The 27,803-nt window shown below is 41.2% G+C and overlaps 1 protein-coding gene across 2 annotated transcripts; it reads right to left on the bottom strand.

Moving 5' to 3' along the window:
• Nucleotides 1-295: 295 nt before the first annotated feature.
• ADGRF1 (adhesion G protein-coupled receptor F1) lies at nt 296-27,745 on the bottom strand. Of its 2 annotated transcripts, none has more exons than XM_008153306.3 (14): nt 27,662-27,745; nt 26,296-26,353; nt 23,698-23,841; nt 22,848-23,021; nt 20,603-20,703; nt 19,701-19,759; nt 16,119-16,270; nt 14,803-14,966; nt 12,969-13,157; nt 8,503-9,876; nt 7,204-7,245; nt 6,144-6,203; nt 1,883-1,949; nt 296-369 (listed from the first exon to the last, which is right to left on the bottom strand). In XM_008153306.3, the coding sequence occupies exons 1-14, from the start codon at nt 27,728-27,730 to the stop codon at nt 296-298; spliced, it is 2,727 nt and encodes a 908-aa protein (XP_008151528.2). In that variant the 5' UTR covers nt 27,731-27,745. The 2 variants fall into 2 exon arrangements, with proteins under 2 accessions (XP_008151528.2, XP_054578462.1); XM_054722487.1 differs by lacking the exons at nt 296-369; nt 1,883-1,949 and adding exons at nt 5,516-5,665; nt 18,006-18,068 and having other exon boundaries at nt 27,662-27,730.
• Between the last annotated feature and the right edge of the window lie 58 nt (nt 27,746-27,803).

The raw sequence follows: 27,803 nt of genomic DNA on the forward strand, positions 1-27,803 counted from the left end.
AAGGACAGGCAGCTTGTAGCAGTGAGGGACTGGTACAACTGACACAATTTCTGACAAAACCTACTGTTCTATGTTTATATAGCAATCCCTTTGATTCAAACCACATAAGAATCAATCTTTCCATTTCATTGAAGATAAAGAGGGCAGTGACGAAACTACTGGAACCTCCTTCTTTTAGTCCAGACTTTTCGATCAGAAAATTCCATCTACTATTGAGCTAATTTCTTCACTGACATTTAGCTGGAAATGTCAAGTTGCTCCAAAACTTTAATTCTTGATTTTATGATTTCCAGACTTACTCAGTTGATAAAAACTGAGTTAGCATGATGTCATTTGAGGACTCACCAGTATGAGAAAATACATAAGTGCCTAAGAGAGGAAAAAGATGGTTAAAACTCTGGCTACGAAGTTGGAATCAAACATGAGACCAAAATGAAAAGAAGCCGATACAATTCCTTACAACTCTGGACAGTTTTAGGAAGACAGTAGGGAAAGATCTAGAATACAGCCGGTCAACAGGAACAGCATTTCATTAATGCCACAGAAACTGGGGTTTGTCAGACATCTCTCGTTTGACAAGAGAAGCACCATGCTTTTCAGATAATGCTGGGAAATGAGAAAAAGCAGATTTGAGATCACAGAATGTTATTACTGGGAGGAGCCTTAGCGATCTCTTCATGTGTTTTTTGTTTTGTTTTTCATTTTACTGATGAGGAACAAAATCCAAAAAGTAAAGAAGTTTGTCAAAAGCCCTCAGACTGGCTGGTGGCAATAATATTAGGACCCAAGGCTCCTGAATGAGCACATTAAACATTTTGGGAGAGAAGTATCTTCAAATTCAGACACTTGAACTTCATCTGGAGATTGAATTCAAATAATTTTTATTGGAATCTAAATGAGTTGCCTGTTTCCCTACCTTAATAAGGTACTAATGTAATTTTAACATGAAATGGGACTCTTAAGTATGACTTCAGCTTAACTTGTAACGTGGTGTCTCCCTCAGCCTCGATGCTGCATGCTCCCTTCTCCTCCAGCAATACTGCAACTATTTGCAATGCTTAAATACCAATCTTCTGGGAGCTCAGTGTCATTCACAGCAGCCAATAATTGCAACAGCCAATATCTGAGCATAGAAACAAGGAATGTCATAGACAGAGGGGACAGTGCTCTCTCCCCCAAAGCAGATGGTGGTTCCTCCTTTTCCAGGAACACTCTAGGGAGGAGGATATGTCCAACACTAAGGCATAAGCACCTGGTCCATGCCCACTGCTCAGCAGCTGGCACAGAATGAGAGACTCTCTGGTAAGGACACAATTGATGTTAGTTTAACCACACGTCATGGCCTCAGTGATCAATGTCACAGATTTATATACTATCTAATTGAGAAGATACTAGTATTTTGTGATGAAATTAAACGTGATAGTCACTGATCTCCAGGAGTGTCAAATCCCCAATATTATTGTGTCAACCCTGAACACCATTCAGACAAACTCTGGACACACAGCTGGCTGATACTCTCACACTTCTCACATGAATTTTTAAAATGTTGCCATTGAGCCCGGTTAGCATGGCTCAGTAGTTGAGCGTCAACCCATGAACCAGGGGGTCACAGTTCAATTCCCGATCAGAGCGCATGCCTGGGTTGTGGGCCGGAATTCCCAGTGGGGGGTGTGGAGGAGGCAGCCGATCAATGATTCTTTCTCATTATTTCTGTTTCTATCTCTCTCTTCCTTCCTCTCTGAAATCAATTTTATATATATATATATATATATATATATATATATATATATATATATGTTAAAAGTGGCCATTGAGTTTTCTTTATTTGATGTATTCATAGTCTCTTCCTACCTTTTATATCCTTTGGTTTATTGTGACTCACCTTTGTGTTGCACTGGGTTGAAAGACTTTGCAAGTTTGGGTTTGGCAAATAATTCTGATGAGTTTTGCTGCACAAAAGAAAAATGAGTCATTTGGGCATTAATAGTATCCTTTTGGTGACAGTGAACATTTCCTAACTTCTTGATGTCATTAACAATCCTTTATTCTAGCTACATGGTACATTATTATCCTTTTAAGAAATTTGAATTCTTACTTCTTTATTGTCTATTCTGCTTTAATCTATTTGAAAGGCTTAAAACTTATTTCTAAGTGAATTTTTGCTCCTGTATATTCTTGGGATTTCTAACAAACTAAAAAACAGCTCTGAAGGATACATTATCCTTTTTCATGCCCAGGCTTACATTTCATGGTTCACATATTTATCACTAGAAAAACCTATGCTGGAAAAACAATACCTCTAGTAAAAAATGGTCTCCAGTAAAGCTTTGTTTTATTCTGCCTCCTCTTAGTATTCAAATCTCTTTGAGAAAAATTCCTCCTTTGTCATTGAGGCTAAACAGAATTAAAAATTTTTAAACTAAATTATCAAACTCAGGTGAGGCCATGTGTCCCTGGATCCGGGTGAGGCCTCGCGCCCCTGGGTCCGGGTGAGGCCACGTGCCCCTGGGTCTGGGAGAGGCCATGTGTCCCTGGGTCTGGGTGAGGCCACGCACCCCTGGGTCCGGGTGAGGCCGTGTGCCCCTGGATCCGGGTGAGGCCACACGCCCGTGGGTCCAGGTGAGGCCACGCTCCTCTGGCTCCGGGTGAAGCCGGATCCCGGGTCCGGGTGAGGCCGTGTGCCCCTGGATCTGGGAGAGGCTGGGTCCCGGGCCCGGGTGAGGCCGCGCGCCCCTGGGTCTGGGTGAAGCGGGATCCCGGGTCCGGGTGAGGCCGTGTGCCCCTGGATCCGGGTGAGGCTGGGTCCCGGGTTCGGGTGAGGCCGCGCGCACCTAGGTCTGGGTGAAGCTGGATCCTGGGTCCGGGTGAGGCCGTGCGCCCCCTGGGTCTGGGTGAGGCCACACGCCCCTGGGTCTGGTTGAGGCCGTGTGCCCCTGGATCCGGGTGAGGCTGGGTTCCAGGCCCGGGTGAGGCCACGCGCCCCCTGGGTCTGGGTGAGGCCACGTGCCCCTGAGTCCGGGTGAAGCCGTGCCCCTGGGTCCAGCCAAGACCAAACCAGAGGGAGTCGGACCTCCATTACCACCATTTGTCCACCATCCAGAGCTGAGGGGTCAGTGCTGACATGTACACATAAGGAACTGGTGGACATTGAAACTGGGTCTCAAAAGAACTGTTGGTCCAGAAAGAAACTCACTACAGACTGATTCATTTGCCTGTCAACATAACTATTATTGCTCGTCTCACATTCAGTTCTTATAAGTATATCTCTAGGGACACATGATCTCGCTCATCTAGGGGAAATGATGAACAACATAGACTGATGAACAAGAACAGAACCAGAAACAAGGAGGCATCGATCGGACTATCGGGCCTCAGAGGGAGGATAGGGGAGGGTGGGGGGAGGGGGGAGAGATCAACCAAAGGACTTGTGTGCATGCATATGAGCCTATCCAATGGTTAAGTTCAACAGGGGGTTGGGGCATCCGTGGGGAGGGGTGTGGGATGGGAATGGGGGGATGAGGACAAATATGTGACACCTTAATCAATAAAGAAATATAAAAATAATAATAATAATAATAATAATAAAATTGAAAAAAATTATCAAACTGAAATAAAATATTTAAAATAAACAGCATGCACTTACTGGCACAGGTAAAAGTATTAAGACACATTATGTCCTTTACCCACTCGTTAATTTATTCATTAATTTAACATCTCATATTGGTGCTGTTGCTTGAAAGCAGGACCTGAGCCATTGGAAATAGGGATAAATAAACCCCTTCTTTGTGGAGAGGATACCTGTAGAGGTCACTAGAGTCTGACTCTTGGCTCAGAGTTGTAGAATGTGGCTTGGGACAATGGAAGGTCTAAGAAGAGACCCTGAGCCCTCAGCCGGGGGAGGATTTTGAGAGAAACCTCATTGTGAGTCCCCACAGAGTTCTGGTGGCTTGAGGGCTGGTAGTTGCTGAGAACATCATTGGTTTCTGCTTCCATTCCCTTCAGCCAACTATTCAAATGTTCACTGCTTTCAGGATTCTCTACTCACCAACCCTTTGCTCATTGCTCAATGGATGGCCTTGTCTCCTACTTAAAAAACAAAACAAAACCCAGGTCTGAATTGTCCCACATCATGTCCCCAATTTGTACATGTTGCCATGTCTGCACCAGCCTGAAACTTCCTGTGTCAGGGAAGAGCCTGATCCCTCCATCTGCAGTCCAGCCACTCAACCTGACTTCCCAGGAATCTTCTGTCAATTATTCTTCCTCTCTCATTGTTTTCTCTTTGCTGGCTTCTCCCAACATATGGACTTGTTCACATCCTGGCAACTCAGCTCTCCCTGCTCCTCATGGTTCTGTGTCTGCCACCCTCACTCTCTTTTCTCTCCCATGAGAGAATCTTGATAAGAGGATTCATCCCCAGTGTAACTCTTCTACTTCTTCTCATCATTCCTCAACCAGTGTAATCAGAGTTGCTGCGGGTTCATTCAAACTCCCTCAGGAAATTACAAATACTCATCTCTTCTGCTCAATGTACTTTTGTTTTAAAGTGAATAAGTGACATAACCAAAAAACAAAATTCCATTTTATCACTTGGTTTGAAAACACAATTGGAGATAGGGTGCAATCCAGGAGACGAAGACCCCTCACTGACCACTGTGGCCTTCTGAAAAGTGCAACGCTACGTTAGAAACAGGCAGAAAAGACACTGTCAGGCATCTCTGCTTTTGTTTTTGTTTTGTTTTGTTTTGTTTTTTTTGTTTTGTTTTGTATTGGGGTATTTTTCTCTCTTTGCTTTGCAGGATGAAGAGTGTCCTGTCTCACTTTATCAAGGTAAGGTTTCCTGCAATGCAGTTGCATATGCTGTAGCTCCCTCCTTTTCTTAAGAGCAGTGAATTATTTATTAGTTTCACATGTATGGCTCAAGGGATTTCAGTTCTTTAAGACATAAACTCAAAATCACAGAACGTTAGCACTTCTGCTTTGAAGAACTAGTCCAACACTTAGTTTTAACGGTTGAGAAAATAGAAACCAAAAGGTACTAAGTGACTTTCCTAAGATTGTACCACCAGTAACAGAAACACAGGGCACACCATCCCACGTCTAGTCTCCCTCCGTCACCATGTATTTGATCCCCTTGGGTGGTGAGCACACAATGCAATACAAAGATGATGTATTATAGAATTGTACACTTGAAACGTATAAAATGTTAGTAACCACTTATTTTAAATTTAAAAAAATAATAAAAAGAAATAAAAGTTGGGGGAAGAAATACAGTGGAGGTCTGCCGGCCCGTGGGCCCCTGATCCCTAATTTTTAGCAAGGCTCTCCATCTACTACGAAATGCACACTTAGGAAAAATGTTTAATGTCAGAAGCTAATTCACTGTTTGTTATTTCAAAGGTTATTTTGTCCCTTGTAAAAATCTCTAAACATCCACATAGGTTTTCATGCACTTAAGTCAGTAGACTTTTGTCAAACACAGAAATCTCTACTTTAGAAACTTTTCTGAAAGCCCTCAGTGTTTTGCTGAAAGATGAAAGTCAAAATTAACTGCAAAAATACAAAACATGGGTGCAAGTACTTTTGTTTCTAAGTATGCTCTCCTTATGTGAATGGCACCTTTGTGGCGAGCCATGATGTTAGCTTGTAGATGTAAAAGCCAGAAGTGCATGGGACAGTTATACCAGCTTAAGAGAGAAAATTCAGAGACTGCATTTTATATATTAGAAGTTAGTCAAGATTTTTCACCCTTTAGTTTCCTAGAGAGGGGGAAATGGTTTATAGGAAAGCTGAATAGGCAGAGGAAAGGGCCTTACCGACTCTCGCAGTTGGGAGAAAAGTCAGACTAAAGCAAATGACATTGTTCAAAGGTATTTGTTTACAATAGCACCCACAGACCTGGGTCTTTGAATGTCCTGAAGGTTTCCATGCCTTCTCATTCATTCATTCATTCAATTCCTCTCTCACTCAACTCTATAATGAGTATTGACCATGTGCTGGGCACCTGACAGATAACCAGAATATAATGGTGACAGAAACTCAAGGGGTTTACACAAAAGCGGTCTTTCTATGGGGCTGTAGAAAAAGGAAAATGGAAAAGTGGAGCTTCGTGCCTTGAATGCATGGCAGTGTGAGATAATTACCTTTGATGGTTGCTTCAAAGAGCTTAAAGGAGACAACTTGTTGAACAGCAATTGTCGCAGCTGTAAGGGCAACAGAGAAATACTAAGATGCACATATACAACCATACATAGGCAAAGCAAGAACAAAACTGCAGATTGAAACTGTAGTTTAGCAGTAGTATTTCCTGGAAGCTAACAGACTATAAGCATGGGTATCTGATGAAATGATTTATCTTCTTTTACTTCCTCTATTTATTTTATTTATCTGTAAACAAATCTAGAATTAAACAAAGAACAACAGAAGCAAAAGCCATAATAATTCAGATTCTAGACATTAGTAAGTGGAAATAATTGCTAAACTGAAGTTTACCTTTGAAGTTGAAGAGTTTGCTAACCATGTGATTTGTACAATGAGAGAATTATTTAGGCCAATCAAGAACAGCAAATTGCTTTTTTTGTAATTAGCAGTTTTGTGCATGTGCTAATTATAAAATATTATTTAGTTCTTATTAAAACAAAGCCTGTATCTATTAGCTTATTGCCTTTATGGCTCTCAAAAGAATTGCTCAATGCCTGGGAAAAATAATAAAATGAGATTATTGAGTTTTTTCTATTATCTTTTACTTACATTGGTCATCCTTTCTAGGTTATTTAATTTTAAAAGCTATTTACTATTTAAAACTCTGGAAATATAGAAGTAGATATGTCTTTCAGTATATTCTAAGTAAATGGATAAATTAAAGGAAGAAAAGGGAATTTCCCCCTAAGGAAAGTACTTTTGCTCTTTAATGATTGCCAAACCATAATGTAAGTTACAAAAATTTAAAGTAAAAATACTTTTCTTTCTTTCTATAATGTCACATTATAGGTTGTGATTAGTTCCATATAGCTTATCATCAGCAGTGAGTGTTTAGTTCCTTTGTTGCCTGACTGAGCCCACCTTTTGTAAAATTACAGAATTTTATTACAAAACTACCCATAATCTAGCCTCAGTTACAGTATATGAATAAGGGCCTCAGAACTGAAGAGGAAAGGTTAGCTGTCTCAGTTAGGAGATAAAGAGAGAAATTAATACACATACCTTACTATCCAAGAGCATTCCAAAGCATAAGATGAAAAAACCCTAAAAAAAAAATCACATATTTTATTTTTTCCAGAAAAGAAAGCATATGTAATACTATATTCTATTCTATCACCCAACATTGGAGTTGTCTGCCCACTAGACTGAGGGCTCCTCGAAGGCAAAGATACCCTGTGACCTCCACAATGCCTAGCATGCCACAAAGTACTCAAAAAATTTTAATCAAATGTATAAATAAATAAATTGCGTGAAAAAAAAACGTTTTAAATGCATGCAGAGCTTCATTTTCCCCTTTGTGTCATCCTAAACCCAAATCAAATAAATTCCGTTTGCTTCTATATCTTAGCCTTTCTTTAGGGCAGGCATTAAGTGAACATTTGCTGAGCATCTCTGATGGCAGAGGCACTGTGGTCCAACCCTAAGGACAAATGGAGGGAGTTGACCTCTATCAGCACCCTTTCCATCAAGTCCAGCCCTTGGGGAACCCTTGGCAGAGGCTTTCTTGGACTTTGAAAGTTCCTCCTCCCAGTCAGAGCACCCTCCGTGCAGGCACTGCATCACTAAGGTTCTGAGTCATTGTGCAGAGGTGGCCCAGCAAACCATCATTGAACCAGGACTGAAGGCTCTCTTCCAGATTCATCAAAACCTAGGAATTACTCTGTCCACCTACTCCCCAAACACTCTCTGACTGGGTATGTAAAACCCATTCTTTGCAACAGGGGTTGGCAAACGTTTTCTGTAAAGAGCCAGATAGTAAATATTTAGGTTTTAAAGGTCACACAGTCTCTGTTACAACTGCTGAACTCTGCTGGCATAAGGAAAGCAGCCACAGATCATATGTAAACAAAGAGGTGTGGCTCTGTTCCAATAAAACTTTACTTACAAAAACAGCACTAGCTGCAGTTTGCCAGCTTCTGCTCTATCTCACTCGGGGGACTACCTTTGCACCGTTCAGAGTCAACAAGGGCTCTTGATTTAGTTCCCTCTCCCTCTGTGCTTTCACACAGGTCGCCCTAGGGAAAGAGGACTGAGTCAGCAGCAAGAGAGATTAACGTTAGCTCGTGAAGCCTTGCAGATTTAAAGCGCTGGAATGGGCTACTGAAGAAGTTTAATATTCTGCTTCAGTAAAAGAGTAACTGTTGGGAAAATGGAACTTTTTTTTTAATTCACTGTTGCCAGGCAGTTTTGGTTACAGTTCTGCTGGAGGCAGGGAGATAAGATAGCTTCAAGAGTTGTCCTGCCAACCTCAGTTCTCTACAACTATTCCAGTTACCTGATGGCATGATAGGTTATTCTCACCTGGAAGGCATTGAGCAATGCAAAAATAACATGCCACGCCAGATTCTGGCTGTCCACCATTATTCCTATGCCAAAGCCCCAGGTGAGCCCCAGCAGAGGGGTCAGAATGAGGATGCTCTTCCCCATGCGGACGATAGTGGCCTTGTTGTCCTGACTCAGCCTCTCTCCAACCGCGGGCCTCCAGAGCTTCGTAAGAACTAAGAACACCACCACCAGATTCACAGCCACAATAGTCAGCACGGGAACAGCGAGGGCCAAGAGGGGTTTGCTTCTACTGGACCAGTTCAGCCAACACACGTCTTTCCTTTCGTAGCCATTGCTAGGTTGTGTGACCGCAATGGTGATGACAGATATAATGAGAGGACACCCGTAGCCGAGGCAGAACCCGACAGCCAGCATTGAAGGCATGGCCAGGTGATGGAACACGAGGACGATCCGATAAGCCAGCAGGAGGCCGAGCAGGAGCATCCAAAAGAACAAAGAGAGGTAGAAAAAGTGTGTAAAGAACACTGCAGCTACGCAGACCCCAGAAGGGTTGACCGTGGTATCCACAGTGGCAGCAACAATAAACCAAACATCAGCAATCAGGAGGCATAGGGATATGTTGACCATGCAGATATGACGTGTATGCGAGGTTTGGTTTTTCTTGACCTGCTTCCAATACAGGGCCTCGATGATCAGGCATAAGATGAGACTTCCAATGGAGACACCCAGCCCCACAAAGGTGATCCATTTCACAACCGGAATGATGGCAGGGGGGACAAAGGGTGACATCAGCATGGAGAACGAGGTCAGGTGAGTACACCGGCACATCACTGTGTCTGGAGTTTCATTCACTAGGTGGCAGCCTGCCTCATTCCACTGCAAATGACTAAAATCCCAAAACACACAATGAGGCTGGCTCAGGTTTGACTCTATCTTGGAAAAAACCAGGAAGACTTCATTTATGGAATAGTTTTGGATAACAGTGGATATCACAGGCCCGTTGACCTGAGCATTTCCAATTTGGGTAATGGGTAGAATGGTCCCCAAGGTCAATGAGGCCATGCTGATAATAGTTTCTGGAAGGATCCCCTGGAATTGGTCTGACCCAATTAACACACGGCCTCTGATGGGAATGGAGGTATTTGGGGGGAACATTTCAGTCTGATAGTTGTAACCTGTCTTATGTTGGCTTTCAGACACTGGAATCCCTTTCCAGTTAATGAATTCCCGAGAAAAATTCAGAGGCAGAGCTGTTGGAGGTACCAGAACGCTGATGTTTTCCAATGTCTCTAGTAACTGGGAGCTGGCATGCTTTTCTTCCTGCAGTAATACTGTCCAGTTGGTTACTGATGTTGAATTAAGGATGTGGTCAGCTATACTGATGACATCCTGAAATGCAAGAAAGCGAGTCAGTTTGTATTTTGAATAAAAGGGCAAGGGGACTAACAGTAGATAGTCATTAGTACTAAATAAAGGAAAATTGCCCTGAGAATTGGCTCGGTTGATGATCACATTAAAACTCATCAGTGAAATTCAGCTCATTTGTTCTGCAAGTGGAAGGTTTGGGTTAAAAAACGTGGGTCAACAGGATCATGTCAGCTGCAGGGTGATTGCCCCAGGGCACTCATGGGCATGCCAAGGTTTCGGCATGGATGAGAACGAATCCTGCCATTGGGCTGCAGTGGTGTGCTCTTCCTTCCCCTGAGGCGGCAAACATGACTGCATTGCTCCTCAGCTCAAAGAGTGTGACATGACTGTTAACTGCTTCCCATGCTATGCTTGTTTTGCTAACATCAGAAGTTCTAAATTCATGTCATGGATGTTCAAGTTTTAATTCATGTGTATTAATTATTTTTGTTTAATAGAAGAGAGAAATATAAAGTAAAAATCCATAAAAACTGGAGGCAAGCACAAGGAAATATTGAATTGCCGTCGGTTTTAATGGTCAGTCTTAGTTTGAGAAATACCTTTTCCAAATCAGTGCTTGACAATGGCCACTTTGTCCCTCATCATCCTCTGTCTTTCTTAGAACTCTAGTTCCCAGTGTCTATCACTCTGGGCCAGAATTTACCCTAACCGAGCCCTCTGTGGCTTCTGGCCCAGGATCCCATAGCTCGTTTCTTCTGCTGCCTCCAGGATCCTCTGCCTTTGTTTGCCTGCTCTATTTTCCCCTTTAATTAATTTTTATCCTTTTTATGTCATTTAGTTTTAGTTTGTCTCTTGCAAACAACACGTGGTCAAACTTTAAAAATCTGAGCGTCTTTTCTTTGATTCAGGGAGTTTAATTTATTCATATTTAGTGTCATTTCTGACACAATGGTCACCTTATATGAGGTTAAGTATAATTGTGTGATTATGTAACATTATACATTATATAATCCAATTCTACAAAATATTACATACTTAACATAAAATGCATACATCCAAGGATATTTATTTAATAAATATTTATTGAGTACCTGCTACATGTCACTTGTCATTCCTCTAGGATACCTAAAATGTAAGCTGTGTCTATTCTAGTGTGACCAGATTACAGATCTTTTTTTTTTCCTTTTGCTTATTTGAACTTTTTTTAGTGACCAAGTCTTATTTCTGTAATTTTAAGTTAATTTTTATTTATTTTTTTAGAATATATTTTTATTGATTGCAGAAAGGAAGGGAGAGGGAGAGAGAGAGAAACATCAATGATGACAGAGAATCATTGATCGGCTGCCTCCTGCATGCCCCACACTGGGGATCGAGCCCACAACCCAGGCATGTGCCCTTGACCAGAATCAAACCTGAGACTCTTCAGTCCTCAGGCCGACGCTCTCTCCACTGAGCCAAACTGGCTAGGGCTTAAGTTAATTTTTAAAAATCCAAACCAAAGCATGGATTTCCCAGTCAAAAAAAGAGGAAGTTCTTAAAGTATAAATGACTAAAGCCAGAGTTCCTGCCCACAGGAAAGAACGACTGCAGACTGTATTGAAGAGTTGGCACCTGTGTCAACACAGTGGCATCGGGCACAGAGGCTCTTTCCTTTCTCTAAGCCACATGCTGCCTGGACAACCTGCCTAGAGGATGTTCCCTGTTACTTTGAATTCACACAGTTGATCCCATGAGGTCCTTGCACATGGCAGAGGAAGCAGTAAAAATCACACAAAGGCTGTTACATGCTCTTCAGTCTTTTCAACAGTACCCCTCCAACTCAGGCTTTTGTCATCCCTCCTTATGAAGTAGTTTTATTGCAGCATTATTTACTTTAGTGGGCCCTTCAAAACCCTCGTGCATTGTTGGTGGGGTTGCAAATTGGTGCAGCCATTATGGAAAACAGTATGGAGTTTCCTCAAAAACTTAACAACAGAACTACCATATGACCCAGCAATCCCACTTATGGATATATATCTGAAGAAATCCAAAACACTCATTTAAAAGATATATGCATCCCTATGATCACTGCAGCATTATTTACAATAGTCAAGATATGGAAGCAGCCTGTCCAGTGTTGTTTAGTGGTTCAAGTATTGGCACATGGACTGAAGGGTCACAGGTTCTATCCCTCCCCTAGGTCTAGGGGCCTGCAGGAGGCAACCAATCTATGTATCTCTCTCACATTGATGTTTCTCTCTCTGTCTCCCTCTCTCTCTCCTCTTTCTTCCCCCTCTCCAGTCTCTCTAAAACTCAATGGAAAAATATACTTGAGTGAGGATTTTTTTAAATAAATAATTAATAAATAAAAAGATATGAAAGCAACCTAAGTATCCATTGATAGACGGTTGGATACAGAAGATGTGGTACATATAAAATTGAATATTAATTGACCATAAAAAGAATGAAATCTTACCATTTGCAACAACATGGAAGGGCCTAGAGGGTACTATGCTAAGTGAAATAAGTCAGACAGAGAAAGACAAATACCATGTGATTTCCCTTATAGTGCAATCTAAAAAACAAAACAAATGAACAAACACAATAGAAACAAACTCATAGATACAGAGAACAAACTGATGACTGCCACATGGGCGGGGGATAGGGGCTGGGTGAAAAAGGTGAAAGGATTAAGAAGTACAGTTGGCAGTTACAAAATAGTCACAGGAATGTAAAGTACATTATAGGGAATATAGTTAGTAGTCTATAATAATAAAAGGGTAATATGCTAATTAGACCAGACATCTTCCGGACATCATTCCAGACATCTTCCCTGATGAAGCCAGGGCCAGAGGGAAGCCAGCCTGGGTCCAGGTGCTGGAGGGAAGCCGGTGTTGGCAGCCAGGGGAAGGAAGGCCCACTCTTGCCCAAATTTTCGTGCATCGGGCCTCTAGTATTATAATAACTATGTATGGCATTGGGGGTTACTTTGTAAATTATATAAATGTCAAACCACTATGCTGTACACCTGAGAATAATATAATATTGAATATCAACTGTAACTGAATAATTAAAACAAATTTTTAAATAATAATAACCAATAAATTGGCCCTTCAAGCACAGGCAGACCATACCTCCATTGTTGAATTGGACACACTGAAATGGCTCGCCAGTGACAGAGATGAGACATTACCCAGAATTGACACCACTGAAGCCAGATTCCCAGCTGTGGTTGATGGGTTTTGCTGAATGAGGACTGAAAGATTTCGCACCAAGGATGACATGGCTGCCTCAGTGGCATTGCTTGCAATCACACTGAAATTCTAGAAATAAAAATGGTTAAGTTCTACCAAAAAAACAACATTTGCTTGTGTTTCATCAAATTTAAATCAGAATTCTGGGCTACATCACTAACGTGTACGGTGCATTATAATGTAGGATATTATATAACAATGATAACACGATGGCTTTCATTCAGTGCTTTCTGTATTTCAGAGTTGTTACTCTGTGCTAAATGGGATTCGTTGATTTAATTCTTATACCATCCTTTGAGCTAGGTACCATTAAGAACATAGAAACTTGAAGAGATTTATTAAAACGCATTTTCAGATGAATTATTATCCTAATTATACAGACACTGGTGTTCAGTGAGATTCAGTGACTTTCCAAGCTGTACCCAGCTAGGAAGCAGCACTAAATCCTATTAGAATCACTGTACTATACTGAGACATCGTTGTAGGATGGGAAGACAGAGGGACATATAGGGAAATTTGAACACACTTCACCACTGCTTTTGGAATTTTACTTCTTCCTTAAAACTTCCAGATGCTTCCACTACTCTGGGCTAGCTTGGAAGGCAGCCAAGAAGGGATATTCCCTTTCAGTCAAAACAAGTCAATCAAGGAATTCAGATCCTATATGGTTTCCTTTTAGCTCTTTTTGGCTGACAGTGCTGTTCTCTGCCCAAGGTACCTGGGATCTGCCTGCCCTCACCCTCACATCCTCACATAGACATGGTCCATGTCCATATCTGAGGCAAAGAAGGCAAGAGCAAGGATAGATCCCCAGAGGCCATCTGGTCCAATTTTCCTCCCCAGTTTACAGATAAGGAAACTGAGGTCCAAAGAGGGAGAAGTGAACATTCCACAGTCCTTTAAGATATACCTTTCTGAGTTTCCCTACTGCACTAGCAGAATCTCGGGCTAGGACAGAAATTCTGCTCACTATGGAGATCTATCTGCAGAACAGTGTCTGTGAACTAGTCTTGGAGTCCCTCTTTACTGTGACTTGACTTCTAATTCCTCACCATTTGCTTCTATATATCTGCCTTGTCATAAGTACTTGAACTTTCCAAAGACAGCATCATGTGAAGGTCACAGTCTTGGACTGGGAATCAAAGGACCATGTTTATAATTCAACACTATTGCTACCAGAGGGACCAACTGTTAGTCCCTTAGTCTTTCATTTCCTAATCTATAAAAGGAGTTTGATAAACCAGATGACCCTTAGTATCTATTGCAGTTCTATTGCTCTATACGGCTCACCTTTGGCCAATCCCAACTCCTGCCCTGGTTTCTGACATTCTCACTTGTACTAAGTCTATAACTTTGGACTCACACCTTCACTTGGGTCTTTGATTCCCAGGCTTTCTGGACTTCTGAGTCCAGCTTAATTGCTGTTCTGCCATCTATTGCAGACTCCTTCAGCATTTATTCACTCTATTGCAGCACCACTCCACATCAAAACCATCAACTCTGACACTTTCTGACCTTCTCAGCTGCCTCCTAGATTCTGCTACTCATGCCCAAATGCCTTGGGTTTACCAGGGTCTGATGTCACCCTCGTGTTCTGAATATTGACAAATGAAACAATTTGATATATTTTACCCTCCACCTAGCCATGCTCAGTGGTAGGTGCCCACTGTGAAACTCAAAACTAGGGCAAGTCTACAAGGTAGAAACGTTTTACCTTCTTCAGTTCTTCCAGCTGAGAAAGCACACATGTCTCCCTGATGACCTGCCACCCAGAGGGCTGGCACTTGGCTGTGATGTTCCCAGTGTAGCCACTGCTACAGGGAAGAGTATACTCATCATTCTTAAACCCAAATCCAAAGGCAATGCTATTACACTGAACTGGAAGAGAATGGAAACAGAGAGGGAAAATGTCTCTGAATATCCTGGCATTCTCTATGCACCATATAGCTGTGCATTAGAAATCATATTCTTAGAGACAATACCCAGAAATATTCAGGAGTAGGAGAAGCTTGTCTTTGATGCCCAGTTTCAGCCCTATCACCTCCCTTTTCTCCTTCTCCATGCCCTACCCTCTCTGAGTCTGGCCCTTCTCCCTCCAGGTGTCTGACCTTTGCCAACGATCTTACTTTTAGTGGGCTATCAACTAATATGTGTTAGGTGAAAATAAGACAGGGTATGACCATTCCCAGGAAATATTTTTACTCTTTAAGGGAATGCTAGAAAACCAGAAAAATCTTCAAAATGCTATGGAACAAAGCAGTAACAATATGGTTAAAAGATGGGCAGTTGCCATTTTGGGGTGACATATCCTACTTTGTACCCTGTAAAAGCTTCTCACATTGTGACTAGACACTAGTTATTCTTGCAGCTGACCCTTAATAATACAGTCTCCTCGTGATTGGGACTGGGAAAAGGAGACCTTGAATGGATGATCAACAAGAGCTGTGTTTTTGGTTTGTTTTCCCCATTGCTGTGTCCTAAGTGCCTAGACACTTTAAACTCTTAGTAGATATTTATTGAATGAGTGTTGCTGAAGGTGGAACACATTTTGATAGCAGAGATTTAAGATTGAATGTAAAGAAGTAAACGGGGAAAAATATCTGAAGGAAAGAAGTAGTGTGTGTGTGTGTGTGTGTGTGTCTCTGTTTGTTTGTGTGTATGTCTGTGTGAGTGTTAAAGACCTAGATATATTCATTCTTTCCTTGGTTCCTTGAATTATTACTCAGGAATTGCCAACTCCAGAGATATTTCAACATGAATACCAGTAAACTATTGCTGAATCATTCCATCAGAGCCTGCGGTGAAATCAGTCTTCCACAGCATTTACAGTGGAGATCAGATCGTCGATTAGCAAGGATCTGAACTAGTCAGACTGAAATTTTGTTTCAACATAAACAGTTGCCTGTTTCTACTGAAAGTCAGTCTTAGAATAATTCTGTATCAGAAACCTCTCCAATCTACCTCCTAAAGACACGAATGAGCAACTAATTAAAGGACTCACCTAGGCAGAGGGTGGGAATTTAGTGTTACCTTTTCCAAATACTCTCAAAGAGTCATCTTCCAGTGGAAACAGCTTCTGAAGGCCTTCCTCAGCCTTCTCAGCCACCTGTTCAATGGCTGACAGCAGCTCAGAGGTACTGCTGGAGCCAACAACTTCATACCCAGCAAGGATGCTTCCACTTCTTTAATGATTATGTGGGAAAAAAAAATGAGATTAATTTATTCAGTCATTCAGGGCCTAGCATTGGGTCCATGGGAATAAATCAAACAGATTTGGTCCCTGCTTTCATGGAGCTTACATTCTGGCAAAGAAGACAAGACAAATAACCTCTCTATATAAGCATTTATTTAATTTATGTAATATATACTGAGTGGCCAGATTATTATGATCTCTGAATGCATAGTAATCTGGCCACTCAGTATATATATATATATATATATATATTAGAGGCTCGGTGCATGAATTCATGCATGAGTTGGGGGTCCGGCCAGCCTGGCCAGGGGGAGGGGACATGGGCGGTTAGCCGGCCTGCCTGCTGGTCGAACTCCTGGTCGAGGGGAAAATTTGCATATTAGCCTTTTATTGTATAGGATATACACTGAGTGGCCAGATTATTATGCATTCAGAGATCATAATAATTTGGCCACTCAGTGTATATTGTTTTTTGTTAAGTGTTATGTCAGATAGGTACAGTGATAAGAATAGCAGATAGATATGGGGCCCATTTCAATAAGGCTGGTCAGGAAAGCTTTCTCTATGTGGAGGGCCTTTGAAGATAAGGCCTGAATAATGAAAAGAAAAGGCCAGTGATGCAAAGACCACTGGTGTGGTATGCCAGCACATGCAAAGGGCCTGAGACAGGAAAATTTCTATGAGTGTGACAAATTAAAGACTAGGTTTCAGGTCAACAATTGGGAGTGCTTTTCAATGCTTAAAGGTTTCAATGTGGGTTTTAAGAACCTCAAGTGAGAGTAAGTTAAGAGCTGAATAAAATCAATTTAAGTTAGAAGACAAAATAAAAAAAGGAAAGGAAGGAAGAAAGACTAGCATAACTAATGTTCAATGTGTGAGAGGGAGATGAGTAGGAGATGATGTTGGAGAAGTAGCCAGGAACCAGATCATAGAGGTCCTTTGAGTTTGAATGTTATTTTTTATTAGAAGGTTTTATTCTTTATTAAAAGTCAGTGACATGATCAGATATATTGTTTAAGATAATCACTCTGGCTGCTGTAGAAAATAGACAGAAGGGAGGGAAGCAGAAAGGCTGATTAGGAAAGAGGAGATGATAGCAAGAACTAGTTGGGTAGCAGCATGTGAGAGAAGTGGTCAGATTCATGTTGTACTTGAAGACTGAGCCACAGGAATTGCTAATGGAGCAGATTTCAGGTACTGAGAAAGAAACCAGTCAAGCATGATTGCAAGGAATGGACCAATTGTAGTACATGCATACAATGGAGGATTACTGGGCAATAAAAAGAAAGGAAGCACTGATACTCAAAAAAACAAGGATTAATCTCACAGATATTATGCTGAGCAAAAGAAGCCAGGCACACAAATATTACACACTGAGTGATTCCATTTATGTGCAGTTCTAGAATAGGCAAAACTAGCTTTTGCTGATTGAAATACGATCAGTGGTTATTTCTGGTGCGGGTAGAGGTGGGCATGGAGCTTAGTTGGAAGGAGGCACAAGGGAACTTTGAGGGTGATGGAAATGTTTTGTGTTGATAGGTGGTAGCTTGTACAAGCATTTGTCAGAGTTTCTTTTCTTTTCTTTTTTACAGTGACAAATCATTTTATTTTATTTTTTCACATTACCATTTATCCCCCCCATACCCTCATCCACTCCACCATTTGTCAGAGTTTGCTAATCTGTATATTTAAAGTCAGAGCATATCACTGAATGTAAGTTATACCTCAATAAAAAGTTAAAGGATGACTCCAGGGTTTGGGTCTGTCCAACTGGGAAAATGGCATCGCTGTAATTGAGATGGGAGAAGTAGGTTTAAGGTTATGAGGAGCAGAGTTGGAGGACTCCTGTTTTCAACATATTCCGTTTGACATGCCTACTAGAAAATCAAGTGGAGATGGTAATAGGCAATTGGATATTTAGGTCAGACATTTAGGAGAGAGGCCAAAGCTCAAGACACTTAGAAACCATCAACTTACAGATTGTGTTTAAAATTATGAAAACAAGTGAGATTACATGTACTAATTAAGTTAATTCTGCAATAATTTTATGAGGTGAACACTATATTATCATCATTTTGTAATAAGGGAGTTGAGTCCCAAGGAGAATTTGAGTCAGGTAATTATTAATTTATTAATTGATGTATTAGAATCTCTGATATGCCAAATCTCAAATACATTGAATTACCACTCACATGTATAAATAAATCCAAATACCCTTTTATGTAATGTTGGGCATAATATCCTTGCATTGATATGACCCTTTTAATTCTTTACAAAGTGTTTTTCTGCCTATTATTTCATTTGATTTAATTAGGTTAAATCAGTTTCCACAAATATTAACAATCCTGTTCAACAAATAATCAAATGGAGACAGTGAGAAATTAACTCATATAGTAAAGAGAAAAAAATCATTGTATTTTATAGACTTATGGCTATCTTAACTGTGATTTTCTCTACAAATTATTGGAGACAGCTTATAAGATATATATGATGGAATATGTGTTAGAAATATAAAAGGAAAACCAGGACAACAGAAAAGAAAAATATGAATAATGAATATAAAAATTGTTATGATCAGGTTTCAGTTTTGTTTATGAGTTTAATGACAGCAAAGTCAAACAGGAAAATGATTAATTATGTAAACATAGATTTAAGAAAAAAATGGTGTTTTTCCCTAGCATTGGATTATAGAGACATTATAAAGTCATAAGTAACTAAAGGATAATGCCCAGTGCAATATATTTATGGCAAATGAAAATTTCCTCTAGCTATTGTTCAAGTTAACTGTGAAAAAATCATATAAGAAGTCAAGGTTTCTGACCTCTAAGCCACTTCCTCCATTAAGTAGACTACAAATAGCTGGTAATCAATGCACACATGGCTAACTAACCAAATAACTCTGGAATTAAAATATAAACAAAAGAATGATTTACTAAATATCTCTTTGTTTGCTGTAGACAATGACTATGGGGTTTTGAGCTATGGTGTATGCATGATATCTACACAAAAATATACGATTTTACCCAAGGCTCCCTTCTGGCTCCCAATGATACACCATACCCCGCTGAGGTTATAGAAGAAAATCCATCCCTCTACAACCCTCATCCCTACCCCTCACTCCCTCCCATACACACACACAAGATCTTCTGCTTCCTTCTAAATTCTAAATTGGGGTTTCCGATTCTATTCTCTGCTCCATAGCTTTGAGAATACCATCTAATATTTACGTTCCTAAGCTCACTTACATAAGAATATAGGTTTTCTCCTTCAGACTTTGTCCAGATTTTATAAGAATCAGACTATAAAGAGCAGGTCTGACCTATATTCTGTCAAAGACAGTTGGCAAACAGCACTAGGCATTCTTCAGGACTGATGCGTAAATCTAGGGATGGCCTTGATTTGGGCGTTGTGGTACTTACCGAAACTGAGTGACACGAACTGACTCAAAACCTTGAATTCTTTTGTATGCTTCTTTAAGCTTACAAAAAAAATACACAAACAAACAAAGGTAGATATGTTGATTTTTGTCCCCACACAAGGAAAACATTTGAGCAAAACATGGATGCAGACACTAAATAAACTAACAGAAACACTGAGCAAAGGAAAAAGATACAGCAGGAGGTAGTTGCATGTTATAAAAATATAGTTAAAAAGACAATTGAGAATGTACACACATGCACATAATTTATTTTTGACATTGCTCATAAATAATGAAGAATCAACTGCTTAGACTCAAGGATGAATTGGATGCCAGATAATATTATAAATTCAACCAAAATCTATTTTATCCTTCCCCCAAATGAGCCATTTTTATAGATGCTTAAACTGAGCCAAGGATTTGTGCATGTCTTCAGTGAAACCCACACCCGTACCTCATCCTAGCGGAGGCACACTGATCTAGTTTTATGTGACTTCGTTATAAAGTTCAGAATTTTTGCTCAGTAACTCTGTCTAGCCTCTAACAAGAAAGGCTTCTTTATGGAATAAATCCCAGATGCTGACAATTGAGCTTAGATCATAAAAAGTTTCTTTTGACAGATAAAAAAACGGAAAATAACCAAGAAGCTTGGCATAATATTACCCAAGTAAATGAACAAAACTGAACACAAAAGACGTGAAAAGTATTCAATTGCTAAACTCTCCTAAGAAAGAAAATGTTCAAAGTACGTCAGCTGTGGGCAGGCAGAGTGATTAACTACTATGTAATAATCTATTGAAAATGAGTGATTAAGAATAAGTATTAAATAAACATGTTGAATTGGAAACATCTGAACTTACGTTTAGCCAACAATTTCTTATGCCATAAGTAGAAGGTACTTACTTGAATTTCAATTTCAGTGGTATATTTGGAGTATATAGCAGAAGATGAATTCAGAAGGTCTTTTGTAAATCTTTCATTAATTTTGAAAGTGCCCCAAACTTCTATGAGAAACAGAAAAACATATAGATATAAAAATTATTCACTTGATTTTATTATAGCATAGAATTACAGAAGTACAACTTGGAGCCCATTTTTTCAACATTAATCTTTCAATGTATTTTTATGGTGAATGTTCACCTAAAGTAATATAGGAAGCATGCAACCAGAAATTTCAGTCGTGGATTTGGAACATTATGGGGAAAGTACTGATAATCCAGGCAACCTTATAAGTAGGAAAACGCGTGGCCACTCATATGTGATTTAGAAGGCAGTCAGCCCAGCCGGAGGAGGTCCGTTGGTTGAATGTCCTCCTGTGCACCAAAAGGTTGCCGGTTCAATTCTTGGTCAGGGCACATATCTGGGTTGTGGGTTTGATCTCCAGTCAGAGAGCATGTGGAAGGCAACTAACCAATGTTTCCCTCTCACATTGTTTCTCTCTCTCTCTCTCTCTCTCTCTCTCTCTCTCTCTCTCTCTCTCTCTCTCTTTCTTCCCCCTTCCCTCCTCTCTTACCATGTCCTTGGGTGATGATTAAAATAATAATAATAGAGCGGCTGGCGTGTCTCAGTGGCTGAGTGTCAAACTATGAACCAGGAAATCATGGTTTGATTCCCAGTCAGGGCACATTCCTGGGTTGTGGGCTCTATCCCCAGTGGGGGCATGGAGGGTATACAGGAGGCAGCTGATCAATGATTCTCTTTCATCACTGATGTTTCTATCTCTCTCTCCCTCTCCCTTTCTCTCTGAAATCAATAAAAATATATTTTAAGAAAATAATAATGATAAATAAATAGGCAGTCACTTCACACTGAAATATATCCCCATCTAGCTTAAAGATTGCCCTATTAAAATTTTTTTTAAAAAAATCACTATTTGCTAACTCCAACATACCCCTTGCTTATACCTATCTTTTTCTTACCTTGCTTTTCTGCCCTGGGACTGCTTGTTTCCCATCTCTGTCTGGACATAGCTTGTTTATCCTTTGTTCAGGGCCTAGTCAAAGCATCTCCTCTCCAAGGCTTTTTCTGCTCCCCAGATACAGAGTCTTTCCCTCCTCTAAATTCCTACAGGACTTTATCCATAGCTCCCTATACTTCCTGCACCTGCACATATATTTATGAACATGTCTCATGTATGTGTGCCCCCGCTCTACTCTGGGAAGCTTCTTATAAGTGTGATTTCTGTCTGATGATGGATCAGACATGGCCCAAAATGTAGGTTTTCATCAACATTGCTGAAGAAATGACATGGTCTTCCTTGCATCAACATCCTGGCCTCCCCACGTAGCCTGCGAGTTCATTGATCACAAGAGAAATGCTTCATTGTGACCTGCCAGAATTTCCCCCCAATCTGGGCCTAAAGATGGTGCTTAATAAATACATGTCGCCTTAACCTGAATTGCTGCAGTCCTGGGAAAGGGAGCCAGGGATACCCAGGAAACTATTTAATGTCCTCTCTCACTCTTTGCTCAGCTCCACCAAAAGCCAGAGCTTCCGGAAAACTGGACTAGACTTTGGGAAAACTTCTGAAAGTCTTTCAAGCCCCGGAGCCCACATCATTTAGCTCACCTCATCATCCACTGAACATACACCTAAGCCAACAGGAGCTCCCTCAGCTCCCACTGGTTTCCAAAGCTAAATTTTGTTTTGTTTTGGTATTGCATTCAGTACACATATTCATTGGCAATTTCGAGCATTACTTTCAGTAAAATCACTATACATTCCTCCTTGCTCTCATACCTCTAGACTTCGCTTTTCTGAAAATTGATGTTGGCGAAAGAGGTGAAAAGAAGGTAGGGAGAAAAATTGTATTTACTCAAGCAGTTCCCCGACTTGGGATTTCAGTGAATCTTGTTAAATCTCCAAAGAAGCATATATTTGCTGAGCTGAGTTGAGCTGGAGCAAGGTTGAAGTGGTGCCCAAATACCAACTTGCATTCCTGAATTTTCTGCACCAAAGCAGCTCTCTCTGTGTCCAGCCAAACCTAGCGGGGATGTCATCAGTGTCCTTCAATCTCCCTGCAAACACTAGCTCTGCTCGGGGAGACAGAGAAACACGTGGGCAAAGAGCTAGAGTTCCCTCTCTATCACATGCGGGGGTGGGAGAGACCCCGGCCCAGAGCTCCCCCCTGGTATCCTTATGTGCTTACTTGTTCTCTCACAGAAATTGACACTCCTGGTGAGGTTCTTGAGATGACAGTCACAAGTCTGGAGTGGTCCAGTCGTGTGAAGGTAGCATTTCTGGGGATCAAGGCATGCAGGAGGAAACCAGGTATAGCCATCTTCACAGGCACACCGTAGAACCCCATTCTGGTGGCCACAGTCTGCGCACACAAAAACACAGCTTGGTTTCACAGGGCCTGGTTAATGAATCGACTACTGCTGAACTCTGATCCTCGGCTCTGACTTAGAATCTGAAGCAAGTATTTCTCATCAAAAGGCAGAATGATGGAGCCCTGGTGCTGCTGCTACTGCCGGACAGGGCAGCACACTTGGAGAACTCTTGCTTTCAACAAAGCATTTAATTTCTCTGAGACCCACCATTGTGGTCATTAGCGTTGTTTGCCAGATATTGCTTGCTGACTTCCATGATTGCATAACCTGGCCCCTGAGGTTGGGTGGAGGCATGGAACCAGCTCTGACCAATAAGTCATGAACAGAATTAATGTGTGTCATTCCTGAGTTAGAAAATTTAACTGGCAATGCCAAACCCTCTAGTGCTCCTTTTATTTATTTATTTATTTATTTATTTATTTATTTATCAGAATGGTTGTATTTGAGATAGTGTCTGATTCATCAGCCTAGGTCCCCAAGTGACCACCACAGTCTCAGCCCCTTTGCAACCTGCAATGGACATGTAGTATGGAGAAGCAATGACACTTATTCTTGTAAACCACAGATGCTGCAGGGATGATCGTTTCCATAGCATAACCTAACCTATCCCAACTGATATGCCCACCTCCCCCACTTCCAATCTCTGTCCCCAGCGAGCTGGCTTACATGTGGTCGCCTTCGCTCTGATGATCTTCATTGGCCCATGGAGCCATAATGATGGATGCTTCAGAAGCTTCAGCAATTTCTTCAAGTCTCTTTTCTCCTTGGAATCTCTATAGGGCACCTGAAGCAACAGCTCATATTCCTGCACTGGGTGTAAAGACAGGAAGACCGTCAGACCCCTCCCATCTCAGTCTGGGAGGGAAATACTGCAGAAGCAGTGACCAAGGGACTATCAGCAGATTCAGCCTGAAGGTCCTGGATGATGCCACACTGTTTGTCATTGACTTCTGCCCACCCAGACACTGACTAAAAATGAGCATCCAGGACAAGCACACATGTGCCTGACAATGTCCACCCTCCACTTCTGCCAAGCCAGCTGCTCCCGCACTCTCTGACCCACGCCTGCACTGCCCTCCTGACTAGACGCACTTCCTCCAGACACATCCAGAGACAACACATCAAGGCATCAAGACTGAAGGGAGAAGAGGTGAGAAAATCCTAGCCACTCTTCTCTTCACCTCCCCCAGCTCTGGTCTCCTTGAAGTATCTTCTGTATAAAACGACAATCTCACACTTTCTCCTCCAAAGAGCCCTTCCTTCTCCTATAAAAATGTATTTACATCAAATTCAAAAGCAAACCAAACTTTTCTTGAGCCCTTACATATCCTCATTTGTACCTTATCATTTTTTAGGTTTCTTTTCCATTTAAAAAAAGTTTTCAATTAGAGTTGGCATTTAATATTATATTATTTGCAGTTGTGCACTATTGTATGACTTACATAATGACCCCCACCCCAGTAAGTCTTGCACGCAGGTGACACTATATATATAGTTATTACATTGACTATATTTTCTGTTCTGTGCTTTACATCCCCAGACTATTTTATAACTACCAATTTGTACTTCTTAATCCCTTCACCTTTTTCACCCAGCCATTCAACCCCCTTCCCATCAGGCAACCATCAGTTTGTTCTCTGTATCTTTGAGTCTGTTTCTATTTTGTTTGTTCATTCATTTTGTTTTTCAGATTCTACAAAACAGTAAAATCACATGGTATTTGTCTTTCTCTGTTTGACTTATTTCATTCATTATCATACGCTTTAGGTCCACCTTATCATTTCTGAGCAGCACCTTTTGTTTCCATAAGGAGAGACTGGTAAGTGTTTTTGGCTGGGAGAAGAGTCCTATGAGTCTTCTCCGACCAGAAGTGATTTAGGTACAGTCACACGAATTAACACAAAGTACCATGGTATTTCAAGATCCTCCCTGGACCCAAGATTAAGGATGTGGAGGACCTTAGAGAAAGAGAGGCAAAAGGTGAACATCCTTTTATCCTGGTCTCATTTTATTGCCATTGGCAGTAAAATTTCTTAGAAATCTAATAGATTCTCAGGACACCACTGTGCTTTTGCAGGGACAGATGACATGAGGAGCTTTTATGAGACTGTCCCATTTCTTAGGGGGTAGGCAGAAAGGAGATTTATAGTGAAGAAAAGCCGCTGACTCGATTCAAGCTTCTCATAAGGCAATCAAGAGGGTAACAGGAGGCTAGCTGAGGCTGAGGCATATCCCAGGACATTTACAAGAGACCCTTGTCTGCTGAAACTCCCACATCTCACACCATAGAGCCTCAGCTCCATCACTTACTGACCCCATCTCCTTGCAATCCGGAACCTCAGCCCAGGCCTTGGGAGTCACCCCATGTAGGGGGAGCTAGTAGGATTCCATTCCTACAGACCAAGCAGGTAAGAAGTATGGAATGAGAGAGCGGTTGACCTTGGTCACATTGTCAGGGGCTCATTGCACTGGTTCTGGGGCCAGATAGAATGACATAGGGGATCACTATGTAAGTCATACAACTACTATGCCCTACACCTGAAACTCAGGGAATATTAAATGTTAATCTGGAGCCAGATTGACTGGGCCTGAGTCATGACCCCTGCTCCTTAGCACTATACCTTAATTTCACCAAATAAAGATGACCATTGCACCTAATTCAGAAGGTCAGTGTGAGGATTGAAATCATGTAATGCATTTAAAATGATGCCTGGCACATAGTAACAGGTTGATAAATACTAGCTGTATTATTACTGTCAGGGAAAATGTATCCATGGCAGTCCAACTTAAATTTTTATTTCACTTTTTCTAAAGAATCTTAGATTCACATGGTGGTAAGTTCTATGGCACTGTAGCATGTCATTGTTTGGCAAATTTACCAAAGAAAGGCTTGTGAACTGACCCATGAACTTAACAACCATCAGTGTGCATCACTGTTTCCATGAAGAAACACGTTCAGTGCTTAAAACATCAAATTCACAAGTTAAATTTCAGACCACAGACTGAGGGCTGGGCCCATTAATTGCATTGTTGGGATCAAGACAAGGAAGGAAAGGAAGAATATGGAGCAGCAACTTGCCAGCTATGGTGCATGATACTATGCTTCTGTTATACTGTTTAATCCTCACAAATGCTTTGCTAGAAGGGATTACTGTTATTTTCATTTTATAGATTTGGGGTGTTTAATAATGTGCCAATGATCCTACAACCAGTAAGAAACACTTTTGGGATTAGAACCCCATTCTCTTGGCAGCAGTGTCTCACCTGGGTGCTTTTTCTTATTCACTGTGAGTTCTCTTTTTGTTTTGATGCCATCATTTCTCTGTTAAAAAGGAAAAAAAGAAGAATTATGGCAAGGCTTTGTAACATTGTACTTCATAAGGCCTTGTTGGATTTCCCCAATAAACTGAAATCCTGCACCTAAAATCCAAGTCAGGGACAGTGGGGAGATGGCAAGAAAAGATTTCACTGAGGCAAGTATTTAGCACAAACCTGAAGGGCGTAGGGAATTGGAGATCCCTGGAGAAAGAATTTTCCAGGCAGAGGGAACAGCACATGCAAAGGCCCTGAGATAAGAACATGCCCAGCATGTGAAGACAGAGCTAGGAGGCCAGAGTAGCTAAAGGGAGGGGGTGAAGGGAAGAGGGCAGAAAGTGAGGTCAGAGAGCATCTCTGGGGAGGCAGGTTGTATAGATCTTTTTAGGCTATGGCAAGGGCTTAGCTTTTACTTCAGTGAGATCGGAACCCACTGGAGAGTTCTGAACAGAGGAAAGACATGCTCTACTTTATTTTCCAGAAGGCTCAGTCCTGCAGCCATATTGGGAATAGTCAAGCACAGAAGCAAGGAGAGCATTCCAGGAGTTACTCAAATAATACCAGTGAGAGATAGAGAAAGTGTGGATCAACATAGTAGCCAGTGAGGTGGTGAGAAGTGTTTAAATTCTGGATATATTTTAATGATAGAACCAAAACAAACAAAAAAGAGCCAATGGTTTAGATACAGATTATGAGAAGAATCAAGCATAAAAATAAATTTTGTGCCTAAGCAGCTGGAGAGATGGGGATACCACTTGCTGAGATAGAAAATGAGGAATAAGTTTGGTGAGAAAAAAAAAGTCAAGAGTTTAATAGGAGACATTTACGTTGAGGGGCCTATTGGGCACCCAACTGGAGATATCAAGTAGGTAGTATGTATATGAATGTGGAGTTCAAGGGAGAGGCCTGAGATGGAAATATAAATTTGGGAGTCACCAGAGTATAGAGAATGTTAAAACTGTGACCCTAGATAAAAGCATCAGGAAAGTATGTATAGACAGGAATGAGATAGTTCAAGGTTAGCTAATGCCAATCTCTATGCTTGTTCTCTATCAAAGAGGCCATAGGAGTGGATGAGTTGAGCTGGAAGAGATTTCCAATGGTTTAGTCCAAGATCCTCATTCTTCAGTTCAGTCATCTAAGCTCCCAGGCCACACAGCTAATGTTGCTAATGTTGAGACAAGAACCCAGAACTTCTGATTCTGAGTCTATTACATTTCGTGGGTTCAGTTACCTAGAGAGGGATGGATTCTAGAAGTGCCAAAGGAAATAGGGGAGGAGGTAGAGAGGAAAAACAGGACATAAGCCAACTCACCCCAAAGAAGCCATCACTGCCCTCAGTAATTGTGAAGAGGAAGATGAGCCACAAGACCAGGACTCTCATCGTCAGCGGGTCCCTGGTCTGGACATAAACAGCTGGGTCACAGTCTGTGACTAGACAAGGTGTACCAGGCAAG

This window comes from Eptesicus fuscus, chromosome 10 (assembly GCF_027574615.1).
Source record: "Eptesicus fuscus isolate TK198812 chromosome 10, DD_ASM_mEF_20220401, whole genome shotgun sequence".
NCBI classification, from domain to species: Eukaryota; Metazoa; Chordata; class Mammalia; order Chiroptera; family Vespertilionidae; genus Eptesicus; species Eptesicus fuscus.